Consider the following 19,040-nt stretch of genomic DNA (forward strand, 5'->3'; position numbering starts at 1 on the left):
GATGAGGTCAAAAGCATAGGAGCTTTGGTTAGTACTATGAGAGGACAGGATGAGTAGGTACAGGGAGGAGCTGAATGTGAGGACTGAGCTGTATTTTATCATAGAGACATAAACAGATGAAAGAGCATGGTGTACATAGATTCTTTTCCCTCAGATAACACCATGCCAGACATAGCATCTTCCCCAGGACCCTGGGAGGGATTTTCTCAGGGCAGGTCTTTAGGAAAATCCATTAGAGCAGCACCTGGTCACAAGTGGCAGAGATCAGCCAACACCAATGAGGACACCTGGCATGGTCAATGTCATCAAGCACTGGACCTCATTTCCAGGATTGTAATTTAGTTGGGTATTGATGATGTTGTTTTCCTTCAGGCTGGGTCAGGCCCTAGAGCATTGTCTGCTCACAGTTCTTAGAGAAAAGTGAGAGCTATTCTGACCTTGGAAGGAATGCAGGACTCCCAGTGGACTTTTTGTTAAAATAACAAGGATTGCTGCATTTCCAGTCATTGCCAGGAATTTGAAACTGAAACTATTTCTCTATGCTGCTTGCTGGTCAGAAATGGTGCACACAGGGAATGTGGGAAGAAGTGGAAGCCAGAAAGGGGAAGCTGTGATTGAGCTTCCCTACTCCATGGAGACCCTTCACACTTCCTTTCCCTGCTTTTCCCTTTCCCCTGCCCTTCCCTTCCCCCTGCCCTTCCCTTTCTCACCAACACACCATCCTTCAGCCTCACCACAGTACACTCACCACCATGTCTTTGTATTTTTCAACACGTTTTTAAGCAGCCAGGCTGACCTTGTTTGGCATTCGAACAGTTGATGAGCTTGAATTTCTGTTTGTTTCATCTCTAGCTCCCCAGGGCTGGCATTGTTGGACCCCAAAATTTAGGGTCTCAAGTGTGCGCCCCAAGAACCCAGACTCCAGTCTAGTTGATGCAACAGCAGGAGTATTTATTAAGCTTCTATATAGAAGGGCAAACTCTGCTCTTAAGAGCAAGAGCCACATCTTACTGTAGCCCCATGAGGGCTTTTAAAGGTAAAACCCACAAAACCCACAAGATTACAATTCCCATACTATTTCGTTTCACAAGATCATGGTCTGATCACAGAGGGGGTACAGTTACATCAACAGGTACATTCTTCCTGAAACCTCAAGGGGGGTATCAGGGCGGGAGTGGAGTTTACGCAAAGGTCACTGTCGTTTTTCCTGGAACACCTGCAACTATCCCAGTCACAGTTGAGCACATCTCTTAACAGAAATCTCTTTACATTGTTATATGGTTGCAGGGCAGATTGAACAATGGCTAAGTCAGCCTGCTCTTGAAACTACATTTTTAGTTTCTCATTTCCTGGTGCTTGAAGTTTCTCTTTTCCTGAGGCTTGGGGGTGTAAGCCTGAAGGGCTAGAGTCTTTCAGGCATCACAGGTGTAATTGGTGTTGAGGGCTAAATCCAGTGCTTTCTGAAGTCTCCCAGCTGAACTACATCCACAGTCTTACCCTTCGTGTTTTTTTTTAATGGGAAAGCATCTGTGGTTTGTGTGGTAGATATTTTAATCCAAGGAGAAAATTGTAATTAACTATAATGTATTATCCAGGACCATCACATCTTACACATGGTGAGATGATACACTAGAAAATTTAGTGCCATTCCACAGTAGATATAGACAGATGCAGAGATTGACCTCTCTGTCTGTCATAAACAGATGCACCTGTCTATCAAGTCTTCTATGGAAAAATCTGACTTGGACATAGGCATAGTTGCTTTCTCAACATTATATCCCTGTGCTGGACAGATGACTCAGTGGTTAAAGGCATACACTGCTCTGAAAGAAGACTGGAATTTGTAACTGGCACCCATGTCAGGAGGCTCCACTGCCTCTAATTCTAGCCCCAGGAATTTCCAATGCCTCTGACTGCCCCTGCACTTTCATGAGCATACATTAGTCCCCACAATACATATGCATGATTTAAAACAATGTGAATCTTTAAAAGATAGTTGAATATCAAACCCACTCCACACAGGTATATATTTTTCCATTTTTCCTGGTGTTTCTGTAGAAGACTCTTCAAAAACAACATTCATTGGCTCAACGTGGAAATGATGCTCACTCCTCTGAGGTATTGCCACTTCCTCTTAGAAATACTGTCATTTTGTATTGCTACTGGGGCAAGTGATAGTATTTCTATGGATAAGCTGCCACACTATGCCATTTCTCAACATGCAGGTGGAGAATGAGTATCTCTTAACTAATGCTATTAATATTTATTTATGTTTTTCCAATTTTTTCCCACAACCCCTTTCTTGTCCACCCCCCCCCCTTAAGTTCAGGTTCAGGATTAACTGACATAGTGGGTGCTGTCAATCAAAGCTAGCTTGGCTTGCAAGACTCATACCTTTGGATTACATCAATATCCAGATCACTTGTCCTTTGATAGCCTTCTCCAAACATGGATGATATATAAGATTATTAGAATATCTTACAGGTGTGGTCCAGGTAGTCCAGCAATAGCTGTCTACCAATGGAGGGTCCCAGAATCCAGTTATATGTCTCAGCTGGTCTTGAGTATACACTGGAATCCCAAAGAAGTAGGTCTTAATGGCACAAAAGGAATGAACTTGACAGAGAGGTGAGAGCAAGCAGACAAAGAGCAGACATTTTCTTCTTCCATGTCCTTTATATTAGCTGGCAGCAGGAGGTGTGGCCCAGATTAAAAATGTGTCTTCCCACTTGAAAAGGTCTAGGTTAAAAGTGCAAAAATTATGGACAGAAAGTAAACCTTGGCAAAGAGCTTGTAGTAAATTTTTGGGAGAAATTAACAGCAAATATCCCAAAAGCGATAGAATTGATCTTATAAAGATTGGATCTTGCCTGGAATTGTAAGGGGGGGGGGGGGGCGCGGGGAACCATATCTGAAGTTCGTACATTTTATACAGATGCCAACAAACAAGGAAAGGCAGGTTACAAATCAGAAAATTTAAGTAAAGTGGTTCAAAGTCCTTATAATTCAGTTCAAAAATCAGAATTGTGGAGCGGCTATGGTGGCTCCCTCCCAGCCTCCCCTCCTCTCCCCTCAGTCCCTTTCCCCCTTCCCCACCCCGCCCGCCCTCGGCAACCGCCCCCAATGGCCGCCAGAGCCCAGTCTCAGGCTGCACACTGGCCTAGGCGCAGCGGCCAGAGATAGGGTCCCCTGAGCCTCCCCCCCCACCCCCACCCCCGTTTGCCGGCGCCACCACAGCCACCGCCACCTCGATGCCTCAAGCCATGCGGGGAGGAGGAAGAGGAGGAAGAGCAGGAGCAGGCCTCTGCAGGAGCAGGCCTCTGGACCATGGCAGGCTCAGTAGATGAAGGAGTTACAGAGGGGTTGCCTACACTTCAGAGTACGTCTAGCACCAATGCTCATGCAGATGACGATGACAGATTGGAAAATGTTCAGTATCCCTACCAGCTCTACATTGCTCCTTCTACCAGCAGTACAGAGCGACCAAGTCCAAATGGTCCAGACAGACCTTTCCAGTGTCCGACCTGTGGGGTTCCATTCACCCCCATTCAGAACCTAAAACAGCACATGCTTATTCACTCAGGAATTAAACCATTTCAGTGTGACCGCTGTGGAAAAAAGTTCACCAGGGCTTACTCGCTAAAGATGCATCGCCTAAAGCATGAAGTGACTTCTTAGTGCCGGACTACTTAAAGCAGGAGCAAGAGGAGACTCTTGTTCAATATGATCTTGGAGAACACACTTTTGAAAGCAACTCTTCTGTTCAAATGCCTGTGATTTCACAGGTCTCCTCAACCCAGAATTGTGAAAGCTCTTTCCCCTTGGGGTCTCTTGGTGGGCTTGCAGAAAAGGAGGAGGAAGTGCAAGAGCAATGCTGAGGCTCCCAGAGAAGACCCCCCTAAGTCAGAGCTGGCTTCTATAACTGTCGAGTAATTCTGTGATTTGGCCTCCTCGGTTTTGGTTTTTGGAAAGTGCCTGTGCTTGGTCTTATATGTTTAAATTTAATTTTTCAAACAAAGACGAGTTCCCTTTGTAAGCCCTGAAATTGGAGGGTTGCTTTGTTTTGATTTTTTCATAGCTGAGAGATTGCTTCTGTATGAATACAATAAGGTAACATTGAAACAGAACATAAACTCTAAGACTTAAGGAAAAGCAGCTAATTTCAAACGTGGCAGTTCTTCCTCCCATTGTTAAACGTGGGCAGCAGCAGATACAGAAGAAAGCAGGTTGTTGTTGACCTTTCTGAGATGAGAGGGCTCACTGGAAGTTTCTAAACAGAATTTGACAATGCCTAAGTAAATGTTTACTCCTAGATGCAGGGTGTTATAAACCCTGTAGTTTTGGAAGTATTTATGGTCTTTTTTTTTTTTCAAATGAAGGTAAATAATGTGGTGTTAATCTAATTGTACTGAAATGTGCTTTTGATTGTATGTTAATAAATAAAGTTGCCCGGGGGTCAGAGCTATTGGAGCCATAGCAGGAGTGTGGCGGTGGTGGCACATGCCTTTAATCCCATAGATATCTGTGTGTTCAGGGATAGAGCCAGCATTGGAGACATATGCCTTTAAGACCAAGGGGGCTGTACATTCAGACAGTGACGAGGCAGTCACATGTTTGGGTTTACAACCAATGAGAAGGCAGAACAAAATACTTTAAATAGACGAACAGACAGGAAATAGAGCCCTCTTTCAGGAAGCTGGGACACCGCAGGCAGAAGGGTGAGATTTTGGCTCTGAGCTCTGACCTCTCGGCTTTTTCTTTTGCATTGTTTCTGTGTTTCTTATTTAATAAGACGGTTGGTTACATCAATAAAATAACTTTTGAAATCCAGCATATTCTTTTTTTTTAAGTCATTATGAATTTTCATGGTGAAAAAATGGTATCAGGTAGGCATTTCCTGTACCCTTATAGTACCACTCCAAAGGCTAAGAGGTGTGACTAAGAGGAGTCAGGCTGTGCATGGAGTAGCCAGGGTACAGAATGAGGTATGTATACCCCAGCTTTATAGGAATTGTTTTAATACTGTTTTTCTTACTAGAATAAATGTTTACCTGGCCTTTGAATGCTGATACCTGACTAACCAGGACATTGCCCAGATTAAGTGTCCTCTTGTCCCATCAACAGTACTTTCACTTGCATATACTATTGTGCTGCCATATAAAAGAAAAATATTGAAGATATTCTATATTTTATATATAGGTTTATGTATTGTTGGGGATGTTTTTGCTGTACTGTTTTGGACAAAATAAAAGAATTCTGTTTTGAGGCTAAAAAAATCAGAATTGTATGCTATTCTGTTGGTATTAATGGATTTTTCAGAACCTCTCAACATAGTAACTGACTCTCAGTATGCTGAAAGAGTGGTATTACATATTGAGACTGCAGAATTTATCCCTGATGCTTCAGAATTAACTTCACTATTTACTCAGTTACAAGATACAATCAGGAAAAGGAGTCATCCTTTATATATAACTCACATTCGATCCCATACTGGTCTGGCAGGCCCTCTAGCACAAGGCAATGATGAGATTGATAAATTATTGATAGGAAATGTGCTGGAGGCCTCAGAATTTCATAAAAAACATCACGTCAATAGTAAAGGTTTAAAAAAGGATTTTTCCATAACCTGGCAACAAGCCAAAGAAATAGTAAAGAAATGTCCTACTTGTTCCTTCTACAATCAAACACCATTACCAGCAGGATGTAACCCAACGGGTACTCAGAGGAATGAAATCTGGCAGATGGACGTGTTTCACTTTGCAGAATTTGGAAAATTGAAATATGTACACCACACCATCGATACTTATTCAGGATTTCAATGGGCAACTGCTTTGAGTTCTGAAAAAGCTGATTCTGTAATCACTCATTTGCTAGAAGTTATGGCCATCATGGGTATACCTGCACAAATCAAAACTGACAATGCTCCATCATATGTCTCTGTTAAAATGAAACAGTTTTTTGCTTATTATAATATAAAGCATATTACAGGTACACCACATAATCCTACAGGTCAAGCAGGTATAGAAAGATCAAACAGAACTCTAAAGGATATGCTAAATAAAGAGAAAGGGGTAACAAAAACCCCCAGAAATAGACTGCATAATGCTTTTCTAACTTTGAATTTTCTCAGTGCCAATGAGAAAGGAACAACAGCTGCAGAGAGACATTGGATAATAGAAAAAACTACAGAATTAAATCAGCCTATATACTTTAAAGATGTGCTGACCTCAGAATGGAAACCAGGGTTTGTATTACGTTGGGGACAAGGTTTTGCTTTTGTTTCTACAGGAGAAGATAAGCTGTGGGTACCATCAAAATTGATAAAGGTTTGATTTGAACAAGAGAGACCTCTTAATTAGAGGAGGTGATAGTTCATCAACCAGCATGAACATCCAATTTAAACTAACTTGTACCAGTAACACATGCCTTTTCATTTAATCAGATAATAACTTGCCAAAAAGGAACATCCCCAAAATTAGTCTTGGGGAAAGGTTTTTGTTTTTGTCTTTTAGGAGAATGAAGGTTAAGGAATCTGAAGAACACAAGACAAATGAGACAACTGAAGAAAAGGGATAAACCGTCTATCCCAGGAAACAGAGTGAAACGGTGTATGGGTATATTTTATCTAAAAAATTTTATGTCTTCCTAAATGTTTGTTTCTGCTTTTCTCTAAAGATTTAACACTATTGGTCTTCTAATAGTTCCAGTTCAATTAAAATTTAAAGCTGACTTTGGAGTTAGAGAATGGCTCTCTCCTTCTTTAAACTCATGCATGTTGTTAAAAGGAAAATGCAAACTCCCTGTATCATGTCAGAATAAAAGAGCCATCTTCTGCTATGGGACAGGACAAAAGCCAAATTGATTATTACTAATCTCAACTCTTTGATTCTATTCTGATTCTTTAAACTTTTCTTAAAGTATGAATTTTATATCAAAATTTACATGATTAGTATATATATATATATATATATATATATATATATATATATATATATATATTAAACTTTGTTAATATATGAATGGTCATATAGAGTACTAACTAATTCTAGAAAAAAGGCTTCAATTAGCTGCATATATATGTCTTTGTGTTCGAGTCTCTTATTAGTTTTCTGCAGGAAATCACAGCCAGGCCTAACATCAACTGAAGTCTCCAGGAAGAAGATGGGGCCCCACAACAATAACAATTCCATGTGGACAATAATAATATCATTAAGCTGACAAACAGCATCTACAGATCAGCTTTGAACTACAAGGTGCTCAGAGCAATTTTGAGATGACTAGCTGAGATGATCCAGTCTCAAAGACTACTTGAATAAGGACTTGAGATAAACTCTGAACTTTGGCATTATACAGAGACTGGATAATAATGAAGGATATAGTTACCTTTCCTAGAATTTGACAATTAACCTAAAATTTTTCTTTCAGAATAAAGATAACTTCGCCCATACCCAGCAGGAAGCAATTTTAAGAATACGACGCCTACATTCCCAAAGAGGTGGTGTGGGGCGGGTGGTTTTTTTGGTCTTTTTAATGGGTTTTGGGTCTGGGATAATTTTCATTGATTAGGGGGTTGGTTACAAGTTGTTGTCAAGGGTTAGGAAAAAGGCTAAGCAAAGGAGATTAGATTTAAGGTTCTTGTTTAAAAAAAGAGAAAGAACGAAAGAAAGAAAGAAAGAAAGAAAGAAAGAAAGAAAGAAAGAAAGAAAGAAAGAAAGAAAGAAAGAAAGAAAGAAAAGAAAAAGACAATTACTAGTTTTAAATACTTTACATTGGATTGGATTGTTTTATATTGTATACAAATTTGAAACTGATATTGTTAGAAAATGCTATATGTATATTTCTAATTGTATTTATACCATTCATTTAAAAATGTAATGCAATTTTCTGATCCTTGAATGTTATTATTACCAACTATTAGGATATAAAGAATGAAAGTTAGTAGTTAAACACTACAATAGAACTTGTAGTCATATTAGATATGTTTTAAAAATTGAGCAGATATATTTTAGATAGACAGGTCATCTTCAAACCCTTCAGAGATCTACAGAATATGGCATTTAAAATGTTTTAATAACTTAGAAATTTTTCTTTTTTGAGACATGTCGGCTCCTGGCAGTACCAATCTACTTCAGAGAAAATATGGGCATTGAAGAAACTGTATATGGAGTTAACTTTCATTATGGCAAAAGTTAACCACTGGACAACAAAGTATCCTCGAATCAACAGGACAAAATGGACAGACAGAACATGAAACAAAGGACTACTGATTCTTGCCAAACAAGTGTGGATATGGCTTTATCAAAAGGCATCTTCTGAGGCCAGGACAATATGGCCCCATCCCTGAAGTGGCCTTTGCAATCTGGAAAAGGTACAGTGCCCTTTTCTTTGAAGGCAGCTGAACAGGTGTGGGAGCCCGTTCTCGGGTTCCTCGTGGCTTTACCCAGCAGGTCCGAATAGAGGATGATCAGGACCACGGGCCTGAGTGCAGGTGTCTGAGATGGTCTGCACTTTGCTGTGCTGGGGGAGGAGGTCTTTTGCTCCACCCCTTGGTGTCTCTATAAAAACCCTGGGCCAGAGACAGTCAGGTCCCTTTGGAATAGGTTCCAGGCCCTCTCGAGGCTATCCTTTATTTTCTATCTGTTTATCTCCACAATATTCTCCGCAATAAATCCTTCTATCTAATATTTCCTGCTGCTTGCACTCAAGAAAGCTCTGGGAAGCTGTGGGGTTGGTGGGTAAACGCCCCACAGAATGGCGCCTGAACAGGGACTAAAGAAAAAAGAAAAAAAGGGACTAAAGAAAAAAAGGGGGGAGTAAAAAAAAGGGAGACTAAAGACAAATGAACAAGGACTAAAGACAAAGTAATAGGGACTAAAGATAAAGGAAAATAATAGTTTTATTACAGAGTTTTTGGTGAAAGTGCTGAGTCAGCCCTGCCAGTAGAAAGGCATGCCGGTGTTATGGAAAATATATATTTTTTATATATATTTTTGAGAGGCAGGGATTTTATCCTTGAGAGAAAAAGGAAAGCGGACTGGAAGGATGCCCAATGCTGCAGCGAAATTCTCTTCTGTCAAAATTTTCTATCTTCTATCCCTTTCTCATTTTCTATCTGTGAAAAATAAGTATAAGGTATAGGGTAGTAATATAGTGTAGGAAAAACTTAGAAGTGTAAGATCATGTAGGAAAAAAATAAGTAAGACAACTAGACAGAAAAACTCTTCAATTTTCTAACTTTGGGGCTATGAACGCAAACTGGGGGAAAAAAATCTTTCTTTGGCCTTTTCGGATAGTAAAAATGCTCCTCTTTGAGCTTATGGGGAAGAAAAAGTTTCCTATGGAAGCTTTTGTCCTGGGGACAGCTGAAATGCTAAATCCAAGCAGCAGGAGAAAGTGTTTTCTCCCTGAGGCAAAAAGGGGTGTATAAGAAGTCAAAGTTTAAAGTTGAAGTTTTGGGAAAAGTTGGTCTTTCTTTCTCCTGGGGGGGGAAAAATCTTTCTCTTAAACTCTAAAGCTTTTCTTAGAAAATTTTGGGGAAAAATCTCTCTAAAGCCTTAATCTTTCTCAAAATCTCTTAAAAACTAAAGCCTTTCAGAACTCTCTCAGAAGGACAAAAATTAGAATCACCTGAAGATATTAGTATGGGGACCACCTGTGATTAGCTCTAAGGGAAAACAACAAACCTCTTAAGACAGCAAAACCTAAGTTCTTTCAAGCTTTAACAATCCTCCCTGCAATGCAGGAGGCAGGGACAAGTTCCTAAAAACCTCTTCTAAGCTCTGTCTCTTCAAGCTAGTAAAAGACAGTGGTACCCTGTCAGAGTACCCTGAGGGAAATGCTTGGGAGAGTGTGGGTGAAGAGCTACAGAGAGCCCAAAAGGGCAGGAAACTTTGCTTTGGAAAAGCAGAAAAACCAAGCTTTTCAGTTACAGCTGAGCTGAGACATCAAGGGTTTTGTTTCTGAGTGTTTCAGAATGAAAAGGTGCTCCTAATCATCCTAATGCAAAGAATTCCCTGAAGCAATGCAAACTGTTAGCATTGTACCCTAGCTTCTGACCAAAAACCCAGAGGTGACTGGCCAGGTCTCTGAGTTGGAGTGCATTTCGGGGATACTAGGGTTCCTGCAGTTGTGGACTTCCTGGAGCACAGAGCTGAGGCAGGAAGGTGCAGCACCCAGGGGAAAATTGCTAATAAACAAAACTAAAGCCGGTGGGAAAGGCACAGTTATCTGCTTTCCTACAAGTCCCGGGTTGATAGGTCCACAGCTGCAAAAAGAAATCTGAGAAAAGCTTTCCTATCAGAGAAAGGATCTTTCTGGGAAAACAGTAAAGCTGAACTGTGTCTGAAGCAGTTGTGCTGCTGAGTCAGAACGCTGTCTGGGAAAAGAGCCCAGCCAGGGCAGAACAAAACTGTCCAGGAGTAAATCTTTCTTTTCTGTCAGAGAAAGCATCTCTTTGAGAAAAGCTTTGTTTCAACTGACTCCCTATGAGATGAGGGAGTGTAGCCCTGAGGGGTGATTGCCTCTGGCATAAGCTCTGTCCTTGAGCACCCAGACAAGTAAATGCAACCCACTGGGGGACTGGGCCAGGTAAAGGCCTGATGAGGCAAAACACCTGTCCTAATGGGAGTTTAGAGATGGCAAAAATCTCCCTCGTTAGATTTTCAGTCTGTACGCAAACCACACAGACCCCGAAAACAAACAGACAAAAAGCCCCTACCTTCAGTATCAGGAAAAGCCACCACTGTAGTGTCGGAAACTGTTTCTGGGGTAGAGGGGATAAACTGAGACCAAACTGGATACTGTCAGGGAGAAAGTCTCTGAAGAAACAGAGGGGACAGATTCCTCCCCAGAAAATGCATGACCTGACAAAGCTGCTAGAGTTTGAGGCAGATTGGGGGGAGAAAAAAAAAAGCCCCTACCTCCAAAGGCAGCTAGCAGAGGTACAGAGCCACAGACAGATACCCGAAGCTCTGCATCTGGGGGGGAAGGAACAAGCAAAATGAGAATAAGATCAGTGGGAGAAAGTCTCTCTGAAAGTGCTATGGAAAAGCTGTTGTAAATGATCTTGTTTTTCACTGACTGGCTAAAACAAACACAAGCCTCGAGGAAAGTTGCTATCAGAAATGCCAGCCTCAGTGCTGGCTAATGAGGCAGGTGCAGTTCTGATTTGGGGGCCAGTGTCTGATGAAGAAGAGACACCTGTTGAAGCCAGCTGAGAGAATAGGAATCTCCCAATATGCCATAGCTGAAAATGTAAAATGCTTGTTCAAATCTCCCGTTGCAAAAGCAAAATCTTTGTTCAAGCCTCACGGGCAAGAATTTGTAAGCAAGTCTGGTAAAAGAGAACCTGTTGGCTCTCAGGCCCGAAAAGAACTATGGGAAATGACTGATATAAGGAAAATGATATATGGGACTGATATAAGGGACTGATATTATTATGGACTGATAGAAGGGAAATGCATTCTGGGAAAGGTAGTTTTTACGCTAAAGATGGCAGAATTGCCCTGAAACACTTGTCAGCTCGAAAATACGGTCATGGTAAAATTAAAATACAGCTTTTAAAAGAAAAAGGAGGAAAATCGTCTAAGTTTAAGTGTCAGTTCCAATGAAAAACTGAAAGGATACGGAACTAGGTGCTTCGTGGTTTGGGTTTAGGGTAAAATGCCTTTTTTACCCTAATAGCTGTGCAAAGTTTTTATGGTAGTTGGATAACAAAAAGCTACCTATAAGAGCAAACAAGCCACTTTAAAATCCTTAAAACAAGGGAAAGCAGTTTATACACTGTAAAAGGAAGAAATTTACCCTCAATTTGCCACATAATGCATTAAATCATGCTTTTTGTTTTGAACTTTTTGAATATGGATGTCTATGAACAGTCTGCCACAGATAGATTTTGGCACAGTAGCACCCAAGCAACTTTCGCTCAAGTGAAATGGAAAGATCCCTGCTCGGATTATGGAAGGGTCCTGTATTGGGGAAATTATATAGGCCACTCCACGTAGTTAAAAGGAAGATTTATTTAGTGGATGACTTACAAATGAAGGAATAGATAGGTTGCGGGGGTCTGGGGAAGGTGTATCGCAGTCCAACAGTGTTCTCTGGAGCTCTGCTCAGTCAACCTCCACCGTCCAGGGTCCAGGAACTGAAAGAGCCTTGCCCATCCAGGTCTCGGGTCTCCAGATGCCTCCCTTGGCCCCGCCTCGTAGGCGTGACAGTTGCCAGAGTCTCAATGGGGGTTGGAACTTCCAGATCCAAGCTGGAATAGCTACCAACTACATCTCCCCCTTTTTGTCTAAATAAGAAGGTTCTAAACTAGTACAAGACTATATACAAAGGAATGGTTATCAAATATTGTCCAGGAATAATGAGGGATAATGACCTAGATAAGATGGAACTACAACCAATGCAAACAATATCAAGCAAGAAACACATACTAAAATCCAGAGAAGTATAGAGCATAGATAAATGGCATGTTATAAAGATCATTCCAAAAGGTGTCCTATCCTAAAGAACCTGAATCTAATACTTAATATGTTGTATCATATTAAGTCACATCTGTGACTGGTCCCTGTTTGGTTTAGGAGAAGGTATCAGATCCCCTGAAACAAGAGATATAGTCTACTGTAGCTACTATGTGGGTCCTATTATGTGGGAATTGAACCTGGGTCCTCTGCAGGAACAGCCAATGTTCTTAACCTCGGAGCTATCTCTCCACCTTCCTTTTACCCATTTTCAGTAGTGCTAGGGATTGAACCTGAGGTCTCATGCATGTGAGAAAATTACTATACCACTGAGCAACTGCCCCGAACCTTCCTTCTTCTAAAGAATAAATGTTTTGTTTGTGTGCATTTGCATGTGTGATTGCAGGCATGAACATGACATGGCATGTGTGCAGAGGTCAAAGGACAACCTTGGTGTTGGCTTTTACTTTCACTTCCTTGTGTCAGGGTCTCTTATTCACTGCTGCATGTGGCAGGTTAGCTGGCCGCAGGACTTCCAGGATTCTCTGTCTCTGCCTCCTCACCACAGGACTGTGTGGATTACAGATGTTTAGCTGGCTCTATATGGGCTCTAGGGATCTGAACAGAGGTCTTCAGACTTGCAAGGTAAGATCTTTATCTACTGAGCCATGTCTTCAGCCCAGTTATGTTTTCTCTCTGGGTATCTTTATTAAGAGAGGACACAAGTATCAAATGCAAGGTTACAGAGGCCATCATTACCAAGAAGTCACAGGAGAAGTTGGAGGCCGCTAGTGCCACTCCACCCACAGTGGAAAAATAGAGAACAATGAATGCATGTAAGCATGCTACTGATTAGCACCTCTCTCCACATAAACACTCAAAGATACACACTAGTTAGGGAATGATGCTACCCACTAGGGCTTCCCACTTCAATTAACACAAGCAAAATCGTTCCCCAAATCAAGCCCAGAGGTGTATCTCCCATGTGATCTACAGTCTGTCCAAAACTATAACCATCACAATACAAAACTTAAAAATGGATGCTGCTTTATAGTAAACTAATTCAAATAAATGTGCAATTACTCCATCTGAGGGTTTATTCAAAGTGAGTAGATATTTTTTAGCTTTCAGCTTATTTACATACATCTGATCGATCCCCTTGCTACAGCTAATGTGGATATATGATCACTAAGTATGGATAAAACCTGAATAACATGAATAAACTTATTATGTTGTTTTGCAACATCAGTGTCCTATGTTTCTGTCATTGATTCTGATTTTTGACAGCTACAGGATTTCAACCTAATCAGAAATCAAATTGTTTCTTGAACATATCTCTCCGAGAAGAGCATTAGCATCATCTGTCACCATGTCAACAAAATATAATTTTAGGTAATATAATTCCTTAACATAAACATTCTTATTAAACAAATGCCCATTAGCCAAACAGAACTCCTCATAATATCTTGAAAGCCTTTCTTGTACTATTTCTTTCTTTGTAGTTTCGAACACATTGGGAGATTTCATCTTTGCCTTGAGCTGATCCACTGACATTCCCCAGTCCTTAGCCAAACTCTGCAAGGATGCATCATCCACTCCAAACACAGTTCGATAGAAGTTCAGGCTTTTCTCAAGATTCTCCACATCACTGTCCATGAAGAGGGTCAGTGAAGGGATGATACTCAGGAGGTCACTTGCAAAGGCTTCTAGCCAAATCCTCTGCTTCAGGGATTGTTGCTTCCTTTCAATGGCTGTACCTGTAAGATTAGGCAAGGAGAGCATAAAAACATGTCGTTTGTGTACAGGGAGAGCATTCATGACCTTGTCCATCAGGATTGGGAAATCATAATCAGACAAATATCTGTTAGAGATCAAAAAGATTGGTGGTTCTTCAATGTGATTGTCCTGAAATGTTTTCACACATTTGGTGCGGATCTGCTGCAGGAGATTTTCTCTGTTAAATGTGCGTGGTTTGAATTTCTTTTCATTGTTTAAGTCAGAGTCCACCTTGGTTCTCACAAAGTAGAAATCCTTCTTCATCATGCTGATTGCTTTGGCGAGGTCTATATCATTTTTCTTAAAGCGTGTGGCAGAAACAATAATGAAGAAGTCATACTCATGGAATTTCATTTCCTCCAGATAATCTTTTGGTGGGAAATTTGTGGTTCCAATCCCAGGCAAGTCCCAAAAACTCACATTGGGAATATTTGCATGTTTGTATTTATGTCTCTTCATGGTCGTTTCCACCACTCCAACTTCAGCTGCATCTTCGTCTTCATGTCCAACCCCTCTCAGGGAATTGATGAAGGCAGATTTCCCTGCTCCAGACTCCCCAGTCACAGCAACATTGAGTGGGGTACTGTCAATTTTTTTTAATGCATCAGTGATTGAAGAGTTTGCCCCCTGAATGTTTCCTTGTGTTAGGCTTAACTTAATTGAATCTATGGTTTCCTGAGGAATGATTTTTGTTTCTGCCTTAAACTTCTTAAAATAATCAGTAAAGGTGAAGGCCAAATCTTTGTGGTGTTCATCCGTAGATGAAGAGAACAGCTGACCCATGACTGTGAACAAATAAAGGCCCTGAAAGAAAGAAGGAAAAGTCAGGAGGGTGTGTATCAAATTGAAAATTTACATTTTAGTAAATTTCAAGTATATTGCTGCATACCCTCCTTAATGGTTGTAATTATACATTACATCTCCCACTATGTTCCATTTTACACAATTGGGATTATGTGTCCTTTGACTAACATTCTATTTCCCCCTACCCACAGCTCTTCTCAGCACCCTGTTTTCTACCTCTTTGAATCTGGCTACTCTAGATTTCACCTGTGACACAATAGCGCCATTCTTTCTGCAGGTAGCTGAGATCTTTGCACGAGATTTTAATGGTTTATTCTGCATTGTCTCTTCACAGATCATCTCATCTTTTCAGCCTGCCTTGTGCCTCCCTGCTATGTAGACTACATGAGCAGAGGTCCCTCACCTTCTAGCTTCCAGTATCATTCAGCTGTATGAGATCATGGCCTCGCTTTTGCCCTGCTTGGACTGCATGTCTGACTGTGCCTGCACCCATCATTCTTTGTAATCAATACTGTTTGGCCTCTCTGAACTGTTCAGTACTCCTGTTATTTTGAAGGAAAACATTTTCTTCTTACTTTTCCATCTGCTTAGATCTGGTAATGGCCCCTTACACTCTCTGGTCTCGGGTTGTCATGCAGTCCCCTATTTATCTGCTTGGCATATCCAACTTTCTGAATTTGTTCTTTTACTGGAGTTTCTTCATTGAGTATGTATTGGTGACTCCTTCCTGATGTGTACTATATAACACTTTTGCAATAGAGAGTTAGATTCCAGGCCAATGTCCAAGCCTCTTTCTAAGGTGAAAAGGGACCAAACTTTGCAAAGTATAATGCATATTTATATGGGGTGTAGTGTCTGCCAGTTCATTCACCAGTGCCACACAGATATGTCCTAGACCACTTTCCTTTAAAGACACTTAGTGTTCCTGAACAACTGAATCAACAGCCAAGCCAGATAAAGTACTGTTAGGACATCACCCATCCCAGTCAATGCTTGCTACATGGATGGTCCAAGCAGGGCACCTGCAGCATTTCAAATGAACACAGACAACATGTGCAGGAGACAGGAGAAAGAGTAGTCAGTAGGCTGAGTTGATATAGATAATAGTAATGTGGGTTTGACAATCTGTATTGATACTTCTGTTATATCCATGGGCTTGATATAGGTCATAAGTATGCTAATGTATGTTTTTAGAAATGTTGAAGGAAAATTATTTGTAAATTAGTTTTGTTTTAAGATAGAGGATGGCTGTAGAGTAAAAAAAAAAGTATATGTGTATCTCTGAGTTAGCTATATCTAAATGTTATTAAAATTTCTAAGGTCAAAGTTCACTACACTGATACAGTTCTAAAATCTGGTATTATTTACATCAAGGAGATTCTCTTAAGATACTGATCAGCTTTAGTAACATTTACAAAAGTAGACTTTAAGTGAAATAACATTCATGAGAACCATAAGATGAAGGTTGCGCTAAGTTACAAAACAAAAAAACGTACCGAACAGCAATTCATGGCTGGTAGACATTACATTTGTATATAATGTTATGAGATTAGCTTTTATAATACCTAAATTGGTATGTACCTTTTTTTGTAAAATTTTCCAAACCTTATGTTTCCTTCAGGTAAGTATTTCTATTTCCTGCTGACAGCCTGACTGCTGACAGGGACAGGCCCTGGGTCCCAGCACTGCCAGCAACAAAACAGAAAACCAAGAACAGAGGCCACGAAACCCAAACCCTGCTCCCCATCCTCAGGGAAATGCTGACCCCAAAGAGTGTTGGGGGTTCGGCTCAGCTCCTGGCCTCCTGTCTAGGCAATTCCTACTGAAATACCAGGGTCCCCTTTGAATTTTGTTACTCGTCTCCCAAGCTGGACAGACATCCAAGTTCAACTCTGTCAGCATCACATGAACCTAATTACAGGAAGGGAGGTCAGACCTAAGCTTTTCTGATAGCTACTGAAATTCATTATTTAGTGATAAATTTGGCTAACTGCAAAAGCTGATTGGATTTGATGAAAATGAAAGCAGTTATGTCTATCAGGGCAACCATGAGCCTGGATCCATTGGATTTAGCCTGGTGAAAGTTATCAAGACTAAAACGTTGCTGGGGATCTTTTCATAAAGCCTTCCATCCTTTGGTCCCCATTCCTTGTTCTAATTATACACATTGTAAAACTGTCTTCGGCCAGCAAGATGCCTGATCAGGTAAGGCCACTTGTCACTCAGCCAGAGGATCTGAGTTCTAGTCCGAAGACTCACATAGTCGTGGGAGAGAACTGACTTTCAGAACTTGTCTTTTGACCTCTACATACATGTGCTAGCCCCAGTACATGAGTACACAGAGAATGAATGAATAAATATAATCAAAATACAAACAAAATACATTGTAGAAAATTCTCAAAGAACTACTAAAAACAAGAAAAAAAATAAGCAATAATAAAACTTCATCATAAATGTCTTGCACTGAGTATGAACACAACAAACTATAGTGATATGAAATATCAATCATTACAATGGGATACACATCTTCATTAGAACTACAACTTTCCAATAAAAACCATGAAATTAAAGAGGATTCCTAATTAAAAATGCCCCACATAATCCACTACTACTGTTTTGATAAATGGGCCAATTTCCTTCTCAATACTTCTGATTATACCAGAGATTAGTGATACCTTACTCAGACAAGGGATTTGTTGGTGTTGATGTTGCTTATAACCCATTTTTCTGTTTCTCCAGTGGGTAGGGTTTGAATGCCCAGTCTCATAACTGGTCAAAGTGGTGAGAATAAGTGACAGTTGAGTGCTCATTTCTAAATATAACAGGGACATCTTTATCAACCCCCAACCCTACCCAGGTTCAGGAAACATCCTGGAAGAGCCAGAGGAGGGAGCAGGGGCAGGGGCCTGAAATAATGACTTCTGAATATGACATGGCATATGCATGTGTGAACTCATAGAACCTGGGGTTCCCTGCAGAGACTTCCAAAGATCTAGCCTGTCCACATTTCAGCATGAAGGAAATAGAGGGCACATGAGGACCTAGCTGGGGAGATATTAGGATAAGTGACTGGTGGTCAGAGAGAGTCACTGTTCTTTAACATGTGAGCACTAGAAAGTTGCCCATGATCACCCCACACCAGAACACAAAAGTGATCCTTAGGAAAATTAGTGGACTATTTAAAAACATAAAGACAAGAAAACATAGGGGCAACCATTGGGAAGAGGAAGAATCCCAGAGAGAATAAGAGTGGGAAAAGAGAGAGGAATAGTGGGTGAAGAGGATAAAAGTGCTACATAGATGTATGAAATTGTCATACAGTATATGAAAATATTCTTAAAACAAAACAAACCTATCCTAAAAGTGTTTCCCAGCACTTTATAGCAGAAGCATTCTACAGAGGGCATCTTTCACCATTGTGTAGCTTCTCCTGGAGTTTAGAATAAACATGCTGAGCTGGGTAAAAAGAGGCAAGAAAAGAGTACTAGGAAGTTACAAGACTGAGACACAAAAATTTGCATATATTCTATAGTGATATTTCACAACACATATCCTAAAAGGCTCATTTTTCATCAGTTCTAGGGATTAAATGTCCTATAAACAAACAAACAAAAAAATCCCAAACCAGAATAACTGCATAAATTTTAAACAATAATTTGGTCTTTTACTTTAGGTCTATCTAAACTTGAATGACTACCTAAGAACATCGATAAATAAGTCTTGCCTTTCTCTAATCAAATTCTCTAGCTTCCAAACTGAGGATCCCAGCTCTGAGGATATGTCTCTAAATGTCTTTTTATGCACAGGCTCCTTAGGAAAGAGACAGTGAGGGTGAGAGATGAAACTGAATGCCCAGTTACCAGAATATCCTGTGTCCAGGGGATTCTCTCAATGCTCGGGACAGAGGAATAGCTCCTGGTTGTGCTCAAATTTCTTCACTGGAACTCCACCTCTGCTTCTTCAGCAGAAACTAGAACTTAGCTGGTACTTGTATACTCT

The 19,040-nt window shown here is 40.6% G+C and overlaps 1 protein-coding gene across 1 annotated transcript; it reads right to left on the minus strand.

The window, feature by feature from the left end:
* Positions 1-11,999: 11,999 nt before the first annotated feature.
* On the minus strand, positions 12,000-19,033 carry LOC102911452 (interferon-inducible GTPase 1-like). Its single transcript, XM_006993013.4, has 2 exons — positions 18,902-19,033; positions 12,000-15,041 (listed from the first exon to the last, which is right to left on the minus strand). Exon 2 carries the CDS (start codon positions 15,018-15,020, stop codon positions 13,764-13,766), a length of 1,257 nt encoding a protein of 418 aa, XP_006993075.2. The 5' UTR covers positions 15,021-15,041; positions 18,902-19,033; the 3' UTR covers positions 12,000-13,763.
* Between the last annotated feature and the right edge of the window lie 7 nt (positions 19,034-19,040).

This window comes from Peromyscus maniculatus, chromosome 19 (assembly GCF_049852395.1).
Source record: "Peromyscus maniculatus bairdii isolate BWxNUB_F1_BW_parent chromosome 19, HU_Pman_BW_mat_3.1, whole genome shotgun sequence".
Taxonomy (NCBI): domain Eukaryota; kingdom Metazoa; phylum Chordata; class Mammalia; order Rodentia; family Cricetidae; genus Peromyscus; species Peromyscus maniculatus.

Bases quoted from the DNA above. Each gene is read 5' to 3' on its own strand.
- LOC102911452 (XM_006993013.4), bottom strand. From the start codon at position 15,020: ATGGGTCAGCTGTTCTCTTCATCTACGGATGAACACCACAAAGATTTG.